This window comes from Lissotriton vulgaris, chromosome 12, assembly GCF_964263255.1.
Source record: "Lissotriton vulgaris chromosome 12, aLisVul1.2, whole genome shotgun sequence".
Taxonomy (NCBI): Eukaryota; Metazoa; Chordata; class Amphibia; order Caudata; family Salamandridae; genus Lissotriton; species Lissotriton vulgaris.
The window spans coordinates 624,475,070-624,492,760 of record NC_141700.1 but is presented as its reverse complement, the minus strand read 5'-3'; the positions used below and the strand labels follow the sequence as shown (position 1 = coordinate 624,492,760).

Below are 17,691 nucleotides of genomic sequence, written 5' to 3'. Positions count from 1 at the left end.
TCCCAGCAAAAAAACATGTTCAAACCAGCAAGATGTACGACTAATTTTTGTGGAAAGACATTGCAGTCAGTTTTATACTACAGGATACTTTGGGATTACTTTTAACAACCAAAATCTCAACTTTTTATATTAGGATGACTTACTTGAACTCTATCCTTAGTGTATGCTAGGTATGTCTTTTGCTAGTGCGATTTCTTTAAATAATGACAGTAAGGCTTTCTCTCCAGGACTCGGAGGGGAAAGCCGTGTATTAAAATTGCATCCTGAGAACCCTCCCAAGTTTCTTTCCAAGGGACCTCGTTGCAAAAGAGAATACTTTCAGCAACATTTCAGACAATACTTTCTGTATATTGCGATTTCAAACTAGTTGAACTTTTAATTTTCTTGCTAAAATACTGATGAGGTAAAGCAGACAAGTAGGGATCCCTCATTCTGGGCTTAGTATCCTTTTGCAAGCCTGCTATAGAATACAAAACTAGGATACAAATTGATAATTAAGTACCAGAAGGAAAATGTGGAAATATGATGCAGAAAGAAGGAAACCTAAGGGAATGTGAGAGAGGGAATATGCATGGTTTTTTTTGGTTACTTGTAATTCTCCCACCACAAATACAAATCATATTGGTTGTGTGTGACCCTCAAGAAGAGACCATAAAGTTAACAAAATGGGATCTGAATCCAAATGGAGGGAGGAGGGGGAGAAGGAGATAGTGTGCTTTGACAGTAAGAGGAATAAGCCTGGTCAAGAGTTACAGTTTGTGGTTTCTGTAGACTCGGTTGGGTCCTAGTATTTCTTTCACTGTCTTCCTGCTTTATTTTTATCTCGGTCAGTCCCTGATTGCTCACACTGGCATCCGCTGATTTACTTTCTTTCCATCTCCTCTACCATCATGTGGTCTCTAGATCATATAACAAGTTCTAGCTTTTGCATGGCGAACACAGCCTGCAATCTTTCCAAGGCCACTAAAATAAGTTGAGTACTATTAATATGTAATAATAGTATGTGTTACTTAAAGTGCTAGCAAAGGGCAGAACTATGATCTAAAGTGCTATAGAAAATCATTATGTTCACATCTCTATTTGACCTTATCCCTTCATGAGAAGTTGTCTTCAAATGCACCATATGTTTGAGAATATGGTCACTGCTTTTTCCCTCGTCACTTATTGAGTTCTGTAGGTGAATCCGGTCTGAAATTGGATGCTTGGATTGTTTATTTATGGCAGTATTATTAATAATCCTGGCTCCTGTCTTGAGTGTGAATTGGAGTCCCAAACTGAGCGTTATAGAAAGATAAAACTGCGGAGCTTACAAGTTACACACACCCTTGTATGCCGTGATAGCATGTTGCTTGGAGGAAGTGGGGCAACTGAGTTCAAGGTGAAACTCTCCTCATGATGCTCCTCTGACTGGGTAGTTTCATGAAAACGGTAAAGCTAGTGACTTCTTGATAAGAATATGTCCAAAACAGTGGAGTGGAGCAACCTGCAGCAAATTGAGGTTCAGCCACAATGCATGAGGAAGGAACAGAGGAAAGTGTCACATCCACAAGAGCTGCCATGTACAGCCTGATTGATTCTGTGACCGATTGTCTTTCTTCCGCTGTACAGTCCTTGCCTGTCAAGAAACACCTGTTCGTGCTCTGTGAGGAAAGAACCTGTAGGAAAATGTCCTTTTTTGACATGGTCACCCCCACTATTTACATGGTATCTGATGCAACTTTGACAGAAGCACACTGGATTCCTGCTAACCAGGTCCCCGGGGCCAACTCTCTTTAACTAAAACTGTACAATTATTTCCCCACTTGAGAATACCTTTAGCACCCCTTGTCCCCAGTAAATGGTAACCCTGGAACTTAGGGCAAGGAGGCTAAAGAGGGTCCCTAAGGGCCATAACATGTATTGTGCCACCCTAAGGGAACCCTCCGCACCAACATGCAAACTGCCATTGCAGGCTGTGAGTCATTGTGAAGAGAAAAGTGAAGACACAACATGGCACACCTCTTGTGTGCCATTCCTGTTGACACTGCATGCAGTGTAGATAAGTCATCCCCACAGCAGGCCTGACTGCCCTAAGGCAGGGTTCACTGTACTACATTTGAGGACATATCTGCATGAGCATATATGCCCTTGTGATGTCTAAGTCAATTCTCAGATATTGCAGGTGAATAGGGAGGTCTTTTTTAAGTACATGTGCTGGACACTGGTGTTTATGAGTTCCCCAGCTACATGATGACTTCTCTGAAACTAGAGATGTTTGGTAACAAACATCTCATATTAATAAGCCCATACCAATTCAAGTGATGTATTTATTAATACATGCACCCAGAGGGCACCTTAGAGGAGCCCCCTGAAAACCTATTAACTACTGACTGACAGCCTGCTACCACAAACAGGTTTCTGACCCCCTGCAGGTGAGAGCTCATGCTCTCTGAAGCCAGAAACAAAGCCTGCTCCGACCGGAGGTGTTGTCACCTCTTCCAAGTGGCAGGACTAAATTAATCAGCATATCTAGACTGGAGGCTTCAAAGGCATCTGCTGCCTTTGATATGCAATCCAAGGCTTCCCCAGACAGGGTATTTGCCACTCCCTGCCCCGGGCCCATTTGGCATCTGGGCAGGGGCTAAAAGTAGTTAGTTAGGAGGCGTGTCCTCCTCTCAGACTAGTACCACACCTAGAGTGGGCTACTTGATGTGGATACAACTTTTAGAATTTCACCATCTTGATTTTGGTGGGATTAGGCACTCTGGGTCAGGGTTGTGCCCACTGCCCACAGAAGTGGTCATATAGAGGGTGTAGACACCCTAAAGGTAAGTGGCTACTACCGGTCACTACCCATACACCCCTATATTGAGTATTTAGTTGGCACCCATGACACCAGAAACTTCGATTTGATGGATCAAGAAGAAAAGGACACCGAGAGCCGCAAGAAAAGGCACAAACTGAAGGCTGGTGTGGACTTATGGGCCACCAAACCGTGCCTGCCGCACGAAGTCTCAACAATCTCGACCCAGCAGCTCGTCCTGCAGCTAACCAGCCTCCAAGAACCGCGGAATACTGCCAACCTTCACAAATCGCCAAGCAATCTCCCTTGGAGTCGAGGAGCTACTGCCCTGCAGTCTGCAATCACTAAAACATAAAGTCCGGCCAACCTGAAGCAGCAACCCCACAATAACAGGACCCTATGCTCCAGAATGTCTGATCCATCAGCCACACTGAGTGAGAGGATGCCAGGACCAAACAGAGCTGCACAGGACAAATACCCAGGGTATCGGACCACTTGCAACAAGCAGGAACCATGAGAATCGAGTCAGGACTCAAGCGAGTCCACAGCCATGCAGCCGTCGAGGGATGTCAGCACTACGGAGACTCAGTTCCAGAGTGACCCAGCTGTCCTGATTTTTCCCACCCTCAACCGACAAGATGACGACCGCAAGGATCCGACGTTCACAGAGCCCAGCCGACCTTTCCACTATGCACCCGAGCATCCAAGCCCGGGCACCAACAAACAGACTGTGCTCCCTTGTCCCCAGACCTCTAAGTCCCGAGCCCCCTGTTGGGAGCTCCCAGACTTTTCCTCAAGTCCCCCTCTGCTACCTGTTTCTAGGTGGCCCCCTTGCTCCTAGCTACCGGCCCTCTGCAACTGGACACCCCAGGACAGGTAACAAGACACTGCTGGTAGTACTTTGGACCTTGGCCCACTTCGACCCTAATTCCCGAAGGAGACCCCCGGAAACAGAACGTAAATACTTATTTGCTATCTTTGCCATTTCTCCCATAGGAAATCATTATGCGTGTAGACGCATTTAAGTGAACATTTACTTACCTGCTAAAATTTTATTTTAAAACGTACTTACTTGCTATTGAAGTTCTTGGTATCCAAATTTATATAAAAATACAACTTATTTTACTAAATTGGTTTCATATTTATACTCGAGTGTGTGTGTCATTTACTGCCTCTGTGTGTGTCAATAAATGCTTAGCATTACCCTCTGATAAGCCTAACTGCTCCCCCACAGTTCTACAAAAGAGAGCATTTGGGTTATCATGTGTGCCTCTGTAGACCAACTGGGGTTTGCCTGGACTCTTTACACAGTGTACCTTGTTTTGGTCCACTATATACAGAGCCAGCTTACTACAGAACTCACCTAATCCGATGCTCTGAGGTCTGGCCTATCTCAAGAAACAGGAGTCCTATGCCCCAATCTCTTGTGATACAGTGCAGCACATTGATGAACTGTTTAATTGCAGCACTTACCGTTTTTAAATACTTCCATCCATAGTCCATCATTTTCAAATGTTCATGTGTTGGCCACATTTGACTGCCACATTTATCATGAGTCAGTTAATATAATTTTGCACAATGGTACATGTTAATAAATCTATATAGGGTTTACTTCTGCCTCTTCTTTGACCTGATTTACCTATGTTTAACCATCTCCTAACTTCCTCTCAAGGTCTGGATGCTAATTTGGTCATTCGCCCACTCATGGAAAAGGTGCAGTCCAAGAATTATGATGCTGCCCTGCGAAAAATAACCTTCCCACATGTAAGTTTCTTCTTCTGCACATTGAGAGTTGTCCATTTATGGGCTGTTTAAGTGATCAGTGGTATTAAACCGTGATAAAAGATCGGGCAACTGTTACCAGGTATGACACTGACGCAGCAGCAATAATTAGTTTTGTAACTGCAAAAGACCGCTCTTTGCCTGAAGTAATGTTTTTTTTGTTGTTTTCTTTTAGCGCCGCCTAGTTTGCTGTGCAAAGAAGGCCCAGCTGCTTCTCTTCCAATATCCAGATCGTTTGGAACTCTGGAGGCTTGGTGCCACTGAGGCACAAGGTAAATTATGAGATGAGGAGGAGACTGAGTGGTGAGATTTATTAAATAGCAAACCTTGTTGAAAGACCCTGCAAGAATTTTATGGTGTTTCTTTGCAAAAGCACTTCATAAAAAAAATTCTAAAAACATACTAGACTCTGAAGACCTTCACAGCTGTGTAACCTTTCTATAGTGACAACAAGGGTGCATTAAATAAGCTCATATGTATGAGGTATTCAGGCTCCACGCTCATTCCATTTTTAATCTCTCTGGGCACAGAGCCAGGTGGAAGGCTTTTGTTCTTAGTTTGCGATAAGTGGTATCTAATCAGTCAAACCAGATCAATCCGGATTCATACCCAGGATATCGACCTAGATTAACCTTCATCAACTACAGAACTCATTGGAAATCGTAAATTGTTGAACGCCCATGTACTGTCTGTAGAGGGTGAAATGATATTTTCTCTAAAATGATTGTAACTTGTGCTCCGCCACCCAGAACATTCTGGCCTTGTGGCGCACCTCACAGGTCCCTACTTTTCAGGGTTGGTTGGGCCAGCTTTGGTCCGTCTTGGGTATGGAGAAACTGTCCTTGGTTAAAGCAGGGGAAGGGGCTAAATATGCGGAGCTATGGCAACCCTTCTTGTCTCTGTTGGCCACGGAATTCAGGGAAGTGACATGCCCCCGATACCTGCGGTTGCTGCGACTATCACAACCCGATGCTTGATTTAGAGTTGAGAGACAGGATGCGTGCTTGGTGTGGGGAATTGGACCTGGAACGAGGGTGGAGGGGGTTGGGGTGGGGAGTTCGGAACCAGCTGCTTTACCGACAAGATCAGGAGTCTTTTTGGCTAAGTGGACCTCCTAGAAAGCTCTGTTCTGATATCGCTTTTGGTCTGGGACTCATTGCTTATGCTTTGTATGCTGTATATTTTCTGCACTGCATGGGAGCCTATTTTTCAATAAAAAGATTTAATACTAAAATGATTGTAACAATGAAATTAGACCGGAGATATCTCAAGTGGATAAGATTATTATACACAGTGTGAGTGTGTTCATTTTGGGAATATTCCAGGTCGGGTAGTGGAAATACGCAGAATGCTGCTTCTCCCCTTTGGTATTTGCCTTGTCTGCGGAACATGAAGCTGCTGGACCAGGTGAGATCCTCACACCAGAGGGTTCAGCTGATTCTGTGAATAGGATCATAAGGTTGAGCTTTATGTGAACATCATTTGTTATGTGCCAACAGTCCATACCTAGCAAATCTGTGTAGCTCCATACCTATGCTGCTACCCATTTTTAAAGCAATAAGAACAGATGATAGACGGAATGCTGAACAATGCAAACATTCACCCCTGTCACAGATTTGGGTTTAATCCATTGTTTTCTGCTCACCACACCACCCCAGATGGACCAAGCCGTATGCATATCAGTCTTGACCCTGCTCCTCATGGGAACAGTTCAGCCCAAACTGCCAAGCCAGGTCCTTCCTGGACCAGAAACCAGTATTCTAGGACTAGTTTCGGGGCATCACAACTCATCAGCCAAGCTACCTTGAACCCAGTGGCACAGTGAGCAGGGGACCCACGTCTGGTCATACCCTTCCCAATTAAGACGACAAAAGCAAAAAGAACAGATGGTTGTCAGAATGCTGAACAATGCAAACATTCACCCTCCAGTCACAGATCTTGGTTTAATCCATTGTGTTTTTTGCTCACCACGCCACCCCAGTTTGGACCCAGCTATATGGCAATCCGCCTTGATCCTGCTCCTCATAGGAACAGTCCAGTCCGAACTGCTAAACCTGGTCCTCCCTGGACCAGAAACAAGTATCCTACTGGGGTGGCATGATGAGCAAAAGAACAATGGATTTAACCCAGATCTCTTGTCTGGGGGTGTGAATGATTTGTTCAGCATTCCTTCCATCATTTGTTTGCATAGCATACATTTTTAAAGATCATATGAGTCCTCTTTCCTATCACTTACTGCTTACCTTTGATAAAATAATCCAGGCAAAACTAATCCTCAGCATTGTATATGGTAGTGAAACCTTGAGGGGAAGGAACAGGGCCAACCTTGAGAGAGTCATCACATGGTTCTTCCAATTGCGGGTTCTCTCTACCAGCTTATAAGCAGGGCTCCCTGTTTTCCATTTTTACTGATTTTACAGATGAATACACACAGAAAACATTTATTTTCATGTCTGTGTTAATTTTTAAATGTGGATAAAAACAGAAATTGGGTTTTGTGAGTAATTCTAAATTCTATGAGCCGTGACTACCAAGCCAATAGCTGTGTGGGTTGATGGGAAAAGGGGTTAAAAAAAGAAAGAGATTTTAGTAAAGAGACTTTAATAGCAGTTGATATACACAAGGCTGATACTGAAGTTTGCATGTTTGCATATAAGTGCATTGATTTAACTTAAGCGGGTGTTCACAGCACTGAAACCTGGCAGGCATTCAAGCACAAATGCATATTTATTGGTTAAATAAACGGGGAAATATACTAATTTCAGCTTCATTTTTTAACAAAGACCAAAATAAATATGGATAAATACAGATAAAATTAGCAAGAAATGAATATGAATAAATACAGATGGAAATGTAAAAAAAAAAACATAAAAGCGGGAGCCCTCCTTATACGTCACCTGCCCAATTACGCCTCAAGTTTGGCCTAGTCAGACAATCAATGGTGAGGGAGTTTGCATTCATCAAGCTATGCTTTAAACTTAAGGCAGCAACTTCAGGAACTCTCAACTCTGTCCCTTTGGTAAAAATGAATTGGAGGACCTACTCCTTAGCCAGGCTCTACATAGATAGTTCCTTGGCATCACTAGGTATGGGAATCCTTTAGCTCCTACCACCAAAGCGTTGGTTAACATAAAAGTCTAGGCCTGTTCACTGCTAGCTGACAAGGAGGTATTTACCAAGAGACAGCTCTCCTTGGTCACCCTGTCATACTACACTGAACTAGCACACCAGTCATAACTGGATATAGCTATTAAACCTCAACTTAAAACCGCTTTCATGAAATTCCACATGGGATGCCTGCTGTTGTATCTAAGTCTCCAGCCGTGGAAGCGTGCAAATATGACTGGGACATGCCGCCATAGCCCCTGAGGCATTGATTCACCAGATCGACATCTGTAAGGGCAATATGGAAGACCGGAAAACAATTCTCCCACCGACTTGGAACCAAAAGAGACTTTGTAGCTGCCGGCCTGTAAATTAGGAGCCTGTTTCAATGGGATGACCTGCAACTCGACCGTAGGCTTGTGAAATACCTGGATAAACTTGAACAGTAGATCTTAAGCCCCTCCGGGCATCAGATAATCACAGACCAGACAGTCGCGGCCCGTCACCTAATGACCCAGGCGCAACAGTTAACACCAGTTGCTAGGAGCAGCATAATGGGAGCTGCAGCCAGGTCTGGCAGGATCCTTCCCATGCAACCACGTATACACAGTACTTTAGCACTTTTAAAATTGAGCTCTTATATTATATCATCCGATATTCCTTCATTAAACTGTTTTTGCTACAACGTCATTATAGGAGCAAATTCCTTCTAGCCTTACTCTTGTTTGACCACAGTAGCTCTGCATATTCCACATTTTATCATTGTTTTATTGTTTGAAGGTATAACAGTTTTAATTAACTATGCATTCTAGAAGTAAAATTAAAACTCCTCTTTTTGATCGAGAGGCGTGAAATTGGGACACTTGTTGAATACCACTTGCAGATCACACAAGCAAAGTTCAGATATTTGGGCTTGCTTACAGCTAAAGATACAAAACTTGGTTTAAAGCATAATGTAGTTCTAGTACTGCTCCTGCTCCAAATGACAAAGCATTAACAAAAGCTCCTTCTATCATTTTTGGACAGAGATGCTCTTTTTCAAATGTTTTTCTTTCCTAGATACTAATACGCATTGTGTTACACCCCTTACTGAGAATGTTTGGACAAAGGGAAAGGTACATTATCGTCCCTAATATGGGAAAAAGAAGCACTTCAAAGCTCCCTAGATTAAACTGACCACCAACGTGAGCTTACGAGTGCTCTTTTCATGGCAAAATAGTAATGGTGCATTATGGTCTCTACTGGCATGCCAAAGCAAACGATTGTCAGGCTGTTAAGTGTGCAAAACCAAGCAGCCATACACTGCAAGCAACTGTAGACGTACAACCACATCAGGACAGTCTTAAGAGCCCTCCACTGGCTTCTGTTTGAATCGAAGATCAAGCTCTAGATACTTTGAATTATGCATAAAGCAGCCTGCTGTAAAGATCCCAGTTATTTACTCAAACTGGCACATCATTAAATCCAAACTGAAACCTGCATTCTTCATAGCCATACCCCATCAAGAATTGCTTGTTTAAGAGATAAAGTAGGTCAGAAAAACCTTGGGGTTGGGCTCAAAAACCAGTTATCCTCAGTTCAGAAAACTCTTGAAAAACAATTTTTTGACATTCTTGTTAATGAAGTCCTTGATTTTTCGAGGTTGATTGAAGAATTCCAGATCTAACTTCATCCAGCTGACTCCAGTGCTCTAGGATTATGAACTTGGCAATGTCTTTTTTTATTTTTATCGTTGGGTATCTGAAATAGCTTGCATCACTTGTATACATATAAAAAACCTTAAATCATTGGTCTCCAACATGTGGGCCGGAAGCTCTTGGCAGCACCCCAACACCCTTGAAGTAGCTCTCTGGCGAAAATCTGACCCAAGTACATCATTAATGGGTTTATGCACATTAAAGAAGATATCACTGGTCATCTCAAGACCTTTAGAGCTGTTGCGAGCCAAACCAATGGAAGAGCTTCATGCTGAGTCCACAAGCACACACTGTATTGGCCTACTGGGGCCAATGGGCTTGAAACGATGAGCGCCAGCAATAGCCAGAGCAGAGTCACATAGGTGTGGCATGGCAAGAGTCTAAGAAAAAAGTCTGAGTTAGGTGTATGATCACCCCATGAGCTGAGGTGAGCTGGGGCTGGATCTAGAGCAGAGAACGACTTCTAAGCTTCGTATGTTCATGCATGTGTGCATATTTATGTGTTTGGTATTGCATTTCTCTCTGATTAAGCAGTGTAGCTCTGTGGAAGCTATGTCGAGGACCAGCAAGGGAATATGTTGATTCCCATCATACTGGGTTCGTCTCTGAACAGCTGTGTCAGATCTTGTCTTTATTGTGGCCCTGTCATAATGATTGTCATCCTTGAAATAATTAGACCATTGGTCTAGTTATGCATACTGGTTATCGTCACTGACCAATTGGTATCATGACTGATCTAATTTTGGCCACCCTTGATATAATGACCCTGACTGATATAATGTGGCATCCTAGCCATTATGATGTCCAGCCCTGGCACAGAGGTGCTTCTGGTACAGTAGTGAGTATTATTGGAATATTATGGGCATTGTTGGCATGATGGGGATTATCCTTGCATTTGAAGCAGATTCAGGCCATGCGAAGCATTTGTACCTGGGAGTACTTGATGAAAATGACAAGCTGATGTTTGGGGACCACATATTTAATGAAAAATGTATTTTGAAGGGGAAAAATGTTTCTCTCAGTAAATAATTTAGAGTTGAGTTTATTTGCTCAAAAAGGAAGATGAATTTGATTGAAAAGTAAAGTTTTTATTTTCAGACATTGATATGCTGATAAGGCAAAATTATTACATTTATAAAACTTATTTAAAGTGGATAGTTGTATGGTAATTCACATTGAGTTGTGGAGACTTACTGGTGTCGTCGTTTGTATCAGGGGGTGCACACTGCTTTGACTGTTATTTCATTAGTCGTGTTGGAGGCACTGCATATTCCTAAAGCTTTTCCTCATATTTCTGCTAGTAACCCCACCTCAAATGTTTGGGTGGTCACTAGTGTATTGTTAACGGAAGTGTTCACTATTTTACTGTAATACAATTTGTTAGTAGCTTGGTGTGACTTTTCTTTGAGCAGAGGTAGCTGTCATAGAAAAGGCTGGTGAGACCCATCTTAAATACATTCTTAAATAATTACTTAAATTGTGTTGATTACACTTTCAATGCAGCTGTATGTGAAGATTTCATAGCTAGTAAGGAGGCACTTGCTTATATACGTCCCAAAGTGTACCTGCCAGAGGCTCTTACCAATTTCAGATTTTTATATCTAAAGTTACAGAAGCTTTCGGCTTTACTGTATGAAAGGATTCATCCTTTGTGATTTTATGAAGGAACCTACCAAGCCAGCTCCCAAAACACCTATTTTGATCACATATGGGAAACTGGCACAGATTATGAAATCCTCCCCTCCAGCCCCTCTGAAATCCATCCTATCGAGTACACTTTCCCGCACTTTGTGGGTTGAAGGGCAAGGTTCCGCTTTCTAGCAGCTTTAGCATTCTGAATAAATTAAAAGGGTAGCAAATGTTGAACACTTCCTGAAAGAAAATTGGAGCAGCAATGGTACCTGACTGGGCCAACTTGTGCTAGATTATCAGCTATCCTGAAAATGGGCATATTCTTCAAGATGCAGACATGCCTGGTTTGGAAGTGCAAGGCTAGCCTGAGTGTTATGTCATCTAGCAAACCACTATTGTATAATTACTAGCTATCCATTTGGCCAATCGGAACAACCAAGGTTGATTCTGGAAATGAACCACCAGAAATTGGGAAGCATACATTCTGTTATTAGTGTCCTTCAAGCAAGTCTTTCTCCAGTTGATTTCTTGCCAACCTCAAGGAAGATCTTCCTTGTCTTACATTGTTGCAGCAGGTGGCAGTAGTCTCACTTATCCCTTTTCGGGTGTGTGGCACACCCACATAGCTTAACAGGAAAACGATGTTTGAAGCAGAACTATGTATACGTGCTCATTAACTAGTTCTTCAATGGTTTGTGCTTTTGGCCTATAATGTGAAGCTGTTGAGAAGTCTAGCTCCCTAGCCATCCATAAATGCATTACGCCTTTGAGAATGAGGATGTGCAGGACGTGCAAGAGCCATATTGACTACATAGTCTCCTAAGACACCCTCTGCATTGAGAATAAACTAGCTGAGGAGCAAAGGGGCAACTGCCAAAGTTTCATTGAATGACAGCTCTACAATCAGTAACTGTCCTAATCATACGATGTTTGGAGCAATTTACTAAAAAATCATACCAAACAAAGTGGTGAATCTTTACCCCTAAGTTCAGCAAATAAATACCAGTTAGGTAAGCATTTTTGCATCCTTGGCTCATGATCCCTTTAATCCCACTACTGACTACATGCTAGTCAAGGAGTTACGATATGTTTCTCAACAGTCTTGTATGTCCCAGACAGAATTCACCTCCACGCTCAACTCAATGAGAGTGAATTTACATTAAGTAACCACTAACTGTGCAACACTTGCCATCTAATGCATGGATGCTTGGATTGATTGATACACAAGAGGGGCATTTGCCCAAAAACAGAAAGTGATTTTGTAAATGATGTAGCGACAAAGACATACATCAATTATTATCTCTTCCACTTCAGATTTTGACATATTTACAATGTTCAACTGAAAGTGGCCTCCAGGTAGCATTTGTATCCGTGCACTTGTAAATCATTTATAGAAACCCATCATTCACGATTTGACTCTCCTATAATTAACCACTTTTGAAAGCACTTTAGAAGGCTGTTCCCTCCACAATGTGGACCAACAACTGCTTGAAAGAGCGGCTTTCAGAGTGGCAGTTGGATGTACATACCCTTTGAGCTAGTTGCAGAAAGGAGAGGCCTAGTAGAAGTATTTAAATATGTGAGAAGGTTTTCTGAAGTTAACGTATTTCCTCGTGATGAAACCATGTACAATTTTCTACAAGGGAAAATCGTTCTAAGGATTCATTTTAAGATCCATTTCAAAGGTGTATTTGTACTACCATACCAGCCAAACAGCCTTTTTATCCTTCTGCATTGGCAGAAATTGTCTTTTGCTTTAAGATGCAACAAAAAGAGTATGGCCACAAGGAATTGCAAGATAGATCTTTTAGAAAAGTGAGGTATGTGAAAGCTAATCAGCCTTTGCCTGCAAGAGTGACTACTAACACTTCAGATTCATGAAGGTCGTATATTAGAGTAGGGAGGTCACAAACCTCGACCTACAAGAGTTTTGACTGTAGAATACAGAACCACTTTGTAGTCATGGTAAATATATATTTTCTTTGACAATACAGTGGTAGATTATATGTTGTGGTAAATATTTTTGTGGCACATTGTGGTATTCTGGTAGTGTACCTTCATGACTGTAGTGGCCGCTCTCCAAACTAATTCTTTGGCCCAAGAAAGATTTACATAAGAAAGCTGCACACATTTTGCAAATACTACAGCCATGAAACTGATTCCACAGCAGAAATGCAGGTGGGACAAGCTGTGTTGAAGAATGTGTATAATCCACTTGATCCTACCTCGCTAGATAATTATGTTTTCTATATGATTCTAAGGATGTAAATCAGTAAAAGATCCAATGCTACAAAATAAATGTATTGTCTGCAACTCTTAGTCTCCAGCATTGATAATCTTTCATAGTTTCCCACATGAATGCTCTTCCGGTTAAGGCATATAATGCATTTAGCACATCCGGTATGCAGACTTCGAGGTGCATTTTTAATGCCGACCGACATTTCGCCGTCTGCACTAAAGCACATAAAGACACAGCTCTGCAGTTGCAGGTGGGGGAATTCGCATGTGCAGCGTGGGGAGTGCAACAAGGAAATGGAGGAGCCTTAAAAGAAAAGAAAAAAACACCCAAAAAAATAGTCGCTGCAGGACAGACACCGGCATGGAGTGTGTGTTGGTCCCGCTGTGAAATATCCTCAAATCAATACGTCTTGGCTCAAGTATCTGTAAATGAGCTCCTGGGAGCAGAGCTTAAGTCCCATCAACTTACAGGCTAGATTGATAAGCCCTGAATGATATGGATGGGCGGCTTTTTATTGTACTACATATTGACTATATTAAGAATTTAACACATCTTCATAGGGGAATAATTTAGTGAATGTGCATCTGTGAAGGACGCAAACACTGGATACTGTCATTGCAGGTAAGTAATCTTTTCTTCTTGCCTGTTCTTTCCTGCATTGTTAAAAGCTGAGAAGCACTTCAAAGGAGAGTGGGCCTTTAGTGGCCAATGTGAAAGCAGTACACAAATTGTGGCTGTCTGGGTAACTCATGCTAGAAATCTTAGCCTGCTCAGAAATGTGTGTCCCTCCTAAGCTATATCCTGAAAGGTTGTGTGCTGAGATTCTTCCCACAAGGTCCCAGTTTGCTATTGTTTTAGTACGTTTGCGAATAGCTCTGTAGGAGGGAGGTCGCCGGGGCAAAAGCTTTTTGTGTGAGGCATTTCAGAAGTGAGACCGTTGTTTCAGAGAGCTGTCACTCAAACCAAAAACCTATCTCACATCTGGTGACACTGCTATTGGCTTTTTTGCTTGTCTGTAAAGGAATTGACAAACCTGCAGTACAAGATCTGGAGAAGGAGGTAGGTCTGAGAACCTGAATCTGGTAATGGTAGCTGGGAACAGGAATCATAGCCTTGCATTTGCTTCCATGGGGGAAATGCCTTAGACAAGAGAGGAAACATCAACTTTACCTTTTTCACTAAAGCTCTTTCTGGCTACTTCTATTGCAGGAAAACATGGAGACATTCTCCCAGTGTCCAGAAGCCAAGAGCATCTGTTGCAACTGAAAAGAAAGGTTTGTTTGGAAACTATCTGTAACAATTGTGAATTGTGCTGTGAGGAGGGTTAAGGACAGGCAAGATTTACACATTCGCAAATGAATAAGTACCTCTGGTTTGCTACATGCAGTAAAGTTTTTCTTTAAACAGGCACCACTCCTGCTGTTGTGGGAGTGTTGTGGGTATTTGGTGACATTAGGAGCCTTGAGGGTTTGAGTCCTAAGACTGGCATTTATCTATATGTCTGGAAGTATATGCCCCTGATGTTATCTAAATGATTTTCTTATAATCATTTTGCTGAGGTGGGAGGCCATGTTCTATGGCTGTTAATTTAGTTGCCCTTAAGCGCCTGACTCACTGAACTTTGTGGTGACTCAAACCATATCATCAGCTCCTTTGTTTTACTTTTTATTTAAATAGCCATGTTTGTGTATTACACTGGAAAGCATGGTCAATTGTGATATTTTGGATGGCTTTGGAGAGGTAGTGTCACAGGTAAGATTCACTCTTGAGGAAACCTAGGCTTTTCCAGCAGTAACATTTCCCTTCCTCTCAACTTATTTCTAAAATCAGGTGGTCCCTTCCTGTAAATATTTTGCTAATCTCTGCAGCTAATCTTCCATTTTGATCCGGCTTTCAATGGGAGCCCAATGTATTTGTGTTAGCCGAGTGTTGAGGGAAAGGCAGCCTCTTATATTTGCTTTCTGTTTGCTGGCTCTTGTCAGCAAAGACTTTGAGAAACCATGAGTGGACATTAGCCTGGGTGCCAAAATAAGCATAGTTCTCCAGAGGGAACTCAGTCAGAAGTGTACCTTCTGCCTCTCTAATGCTCAAAAATTAAATGAAAAATGTGAAAGTTACCACTACTGCGGATAAGAAAGAAAGCTACAGTCCTGACCTCAGTGATAATTGTGCTCAATCTTTCTGAAATATAATCCCCTCTCATGCATAACAAAAAGGGTGATGACATTCGTTTTGCCACCTAAATTGTCACCTTTATCGGCTTTTCTGCTTTCAATTACTTCTACCTTATCTCTGGCATCTCACTACTGATTATTACAACAACTGAATCCCTCAACAATGAAGACTTCCTTGTGGACAAAGCTCTTACCTACAACCTCCTCACTGACAAGGGTCTCCAGTTCATCGGTTGCGTGCTCTTGTATGACCACAACGTTCTCATCAATGAACGTGAATTCATCCCCAACAACTATCAAGTTATGTATTTTTTTAACACAATTTTTATTGACACTTTGAGAACCAGACACAATACAGCATTAGTCATATTTGCACACAGACGCATAATTGGAGGTGCAAATCCATGAACAATTGCGATAAGAATGAGTCCGAGCCACCTGCCTTTATGCTTCAGGTGTCCGCAATATGGTGTCATTTGAAGTAACAACCAAGAAAAAAACAAACCTCGAAGAGAAATTTTTTGTTGGTAATTACTTAATTCTCATCTACTTTGGGGGCCCTCCCTATACCATCAATGATTTATTTATTGAATAGGTTTTACTTATCCAAATACAAAGGCAGTTCCCTAAATAGATCATGCTAGATTAATGCATGTTTGCCTTACTCTCTAACTGTTGGAATGGTCTTCCAAGCCCTAATGTTTGTGGGGTATTCACATTTAAAAACAAGTTAGTCATTGACCATATATTCTAAGTCCTATTAAGGATCAGTGGAACCTTCTCATCCAGTGAGCCCACCCAGTCCTGCAGTCAACTGAAAAGCGTTTAAAAATGTGGGTCCTTGAAATGTATTGTCTCTGGGAGACTTTGCCTTGGCTCCCCTAATAACTGACAGATAATCCTTCTGCAGGAACATTTAACCTGGAATAGCTTTTACAGCACCTACCCCTTTTGGCAGTGTAAACTTGACACAAGAAGTTTGTCTTTGGACCGGTTCGACTTTTGAGATTTAACAGGTGACAGCAGGTTCCCCATGTTATAATATAGAGCTGGTGGGAAATTAAAGCAAGGGGCAGTCATATCATAACACATGATATAGTTGTAACCTCTCGTCTTGCACCTAGAATCATTGACAAATATTGTCCATAGTTGGGAACCAAGACCCTAAGATTTCCTGGCCTCTGATACATGGGATAACATTACTGATAGACTTCAATGTTTCTTTGATTATACCTTGTTACTGCATAATCGTGTTTGTAGTTGTTTCTTAGCCCCTTAAATTGATAAGACCTTATGATTTTTTTTCTTTGCTGGTCTTATTCTTGCTGCCCAAATTTGCCTGTATTTTAATCAAGCCTCTTCTTTTGTTTAAAGTAATAGCTATAAGATTAAGTGTGGGTACTCCATAATTCTGAACCACCTCCTGAACTAAGAGAGAGAAGTGTACAAAGGAAGTAATTTGGTTATCCAACTGGAGTTCAGTAATAATCGAGGCCATGGGATCCCGGTGGTAAACAACAGTACCTATCTCTGATATGGCCCACTTACCACACTGCCCCATTGCCCAAAGAACGAGCATTAGGCTTCTATTTTGGTTGCCTGTTCTGCTTCTTTCGACTTTTTGAAAGACATCTTGCTGTTTTAAAGATGAAGGCTCTTCTGCAAATCTTTAAACTTTTGCTTCATACTGAATGTGTTCTGGTTTGTGGATTCCATGCTTCTCCTTATTTATTTTTCTGACTTCTAGTACCTCAACCCCAGCTTTCCGCTGGCCGCTTATATTGTTCTTGTGACTTGTTTCCTGTTCTCAGTTGCATCAAAAAGTGTACTGGGTTTCTTTTGCATGGGGTGTGCTCAATCTCAAATATAAGCCAGTGAAAATAAGTTCCCACTGACTGTCCTTCTAGTAGTATGTCATACCTTCAGGATTTTGTGGATTTAGATTGTGATTGACCTTTAAATTGTGATCTGCTTTTAAATTAGTTACCTAAAGATTAGGGTGGCGGTGTGCTTAAGATTGTACACATTGTTTTGGGTTAGGGTTAGAAAAAGAATGGTGTAGAATAAGCGTTTGGGTCAGAGTAAGGGTTAGGATTAGAGTAAACGGGGTTAAAGAGTAGGCTTAGGGGTTGGGTAAATGTTCGACATAAATTAAGGGGTAGAGTAGTGGCATGGGTTACTGTTAAGGTTCGGTGGAGTTGGTTTACTGGTTAGCCTTCGCAACGTGATTAGGAATTGGGTTAGAATAAGGATTAGGGTTAGAGTCAATGTTAAGATTAA

At 41.9% G+C, this 17,691-nt stretch overlaps 1 protein-coding gene across 2 annotated transcripts in view; it reads left to right on the top strand.

The window, feature by feature from the left end:
* UTP4 (UTP4 small subunit processome component) overlaps positions 1–17,691 on the top strand; it is a 145,953-nt gene that overhangs the window by 101,991 nt on the left and 26,271 nt on the right. For both annotated transcript variants that reach the window (XM_086945769.1, XM_086945770.1), the window contains exons 8-10: positions 4,455–4,546; positions 4,740–4,836; positions 14,447–14,511. In XM_086945769.1, the coding sequence (XP_086801895.1) occupies positions 4,455–4,546; positions 4,740–4,836; positions 14,447–14,511 (254 nt within the window). The remainder of the gene's footprint in view (positions 1–4,454; positions 4,547–4,739; positions 4,837–14,446; positions 14,512–17,691) is intronic.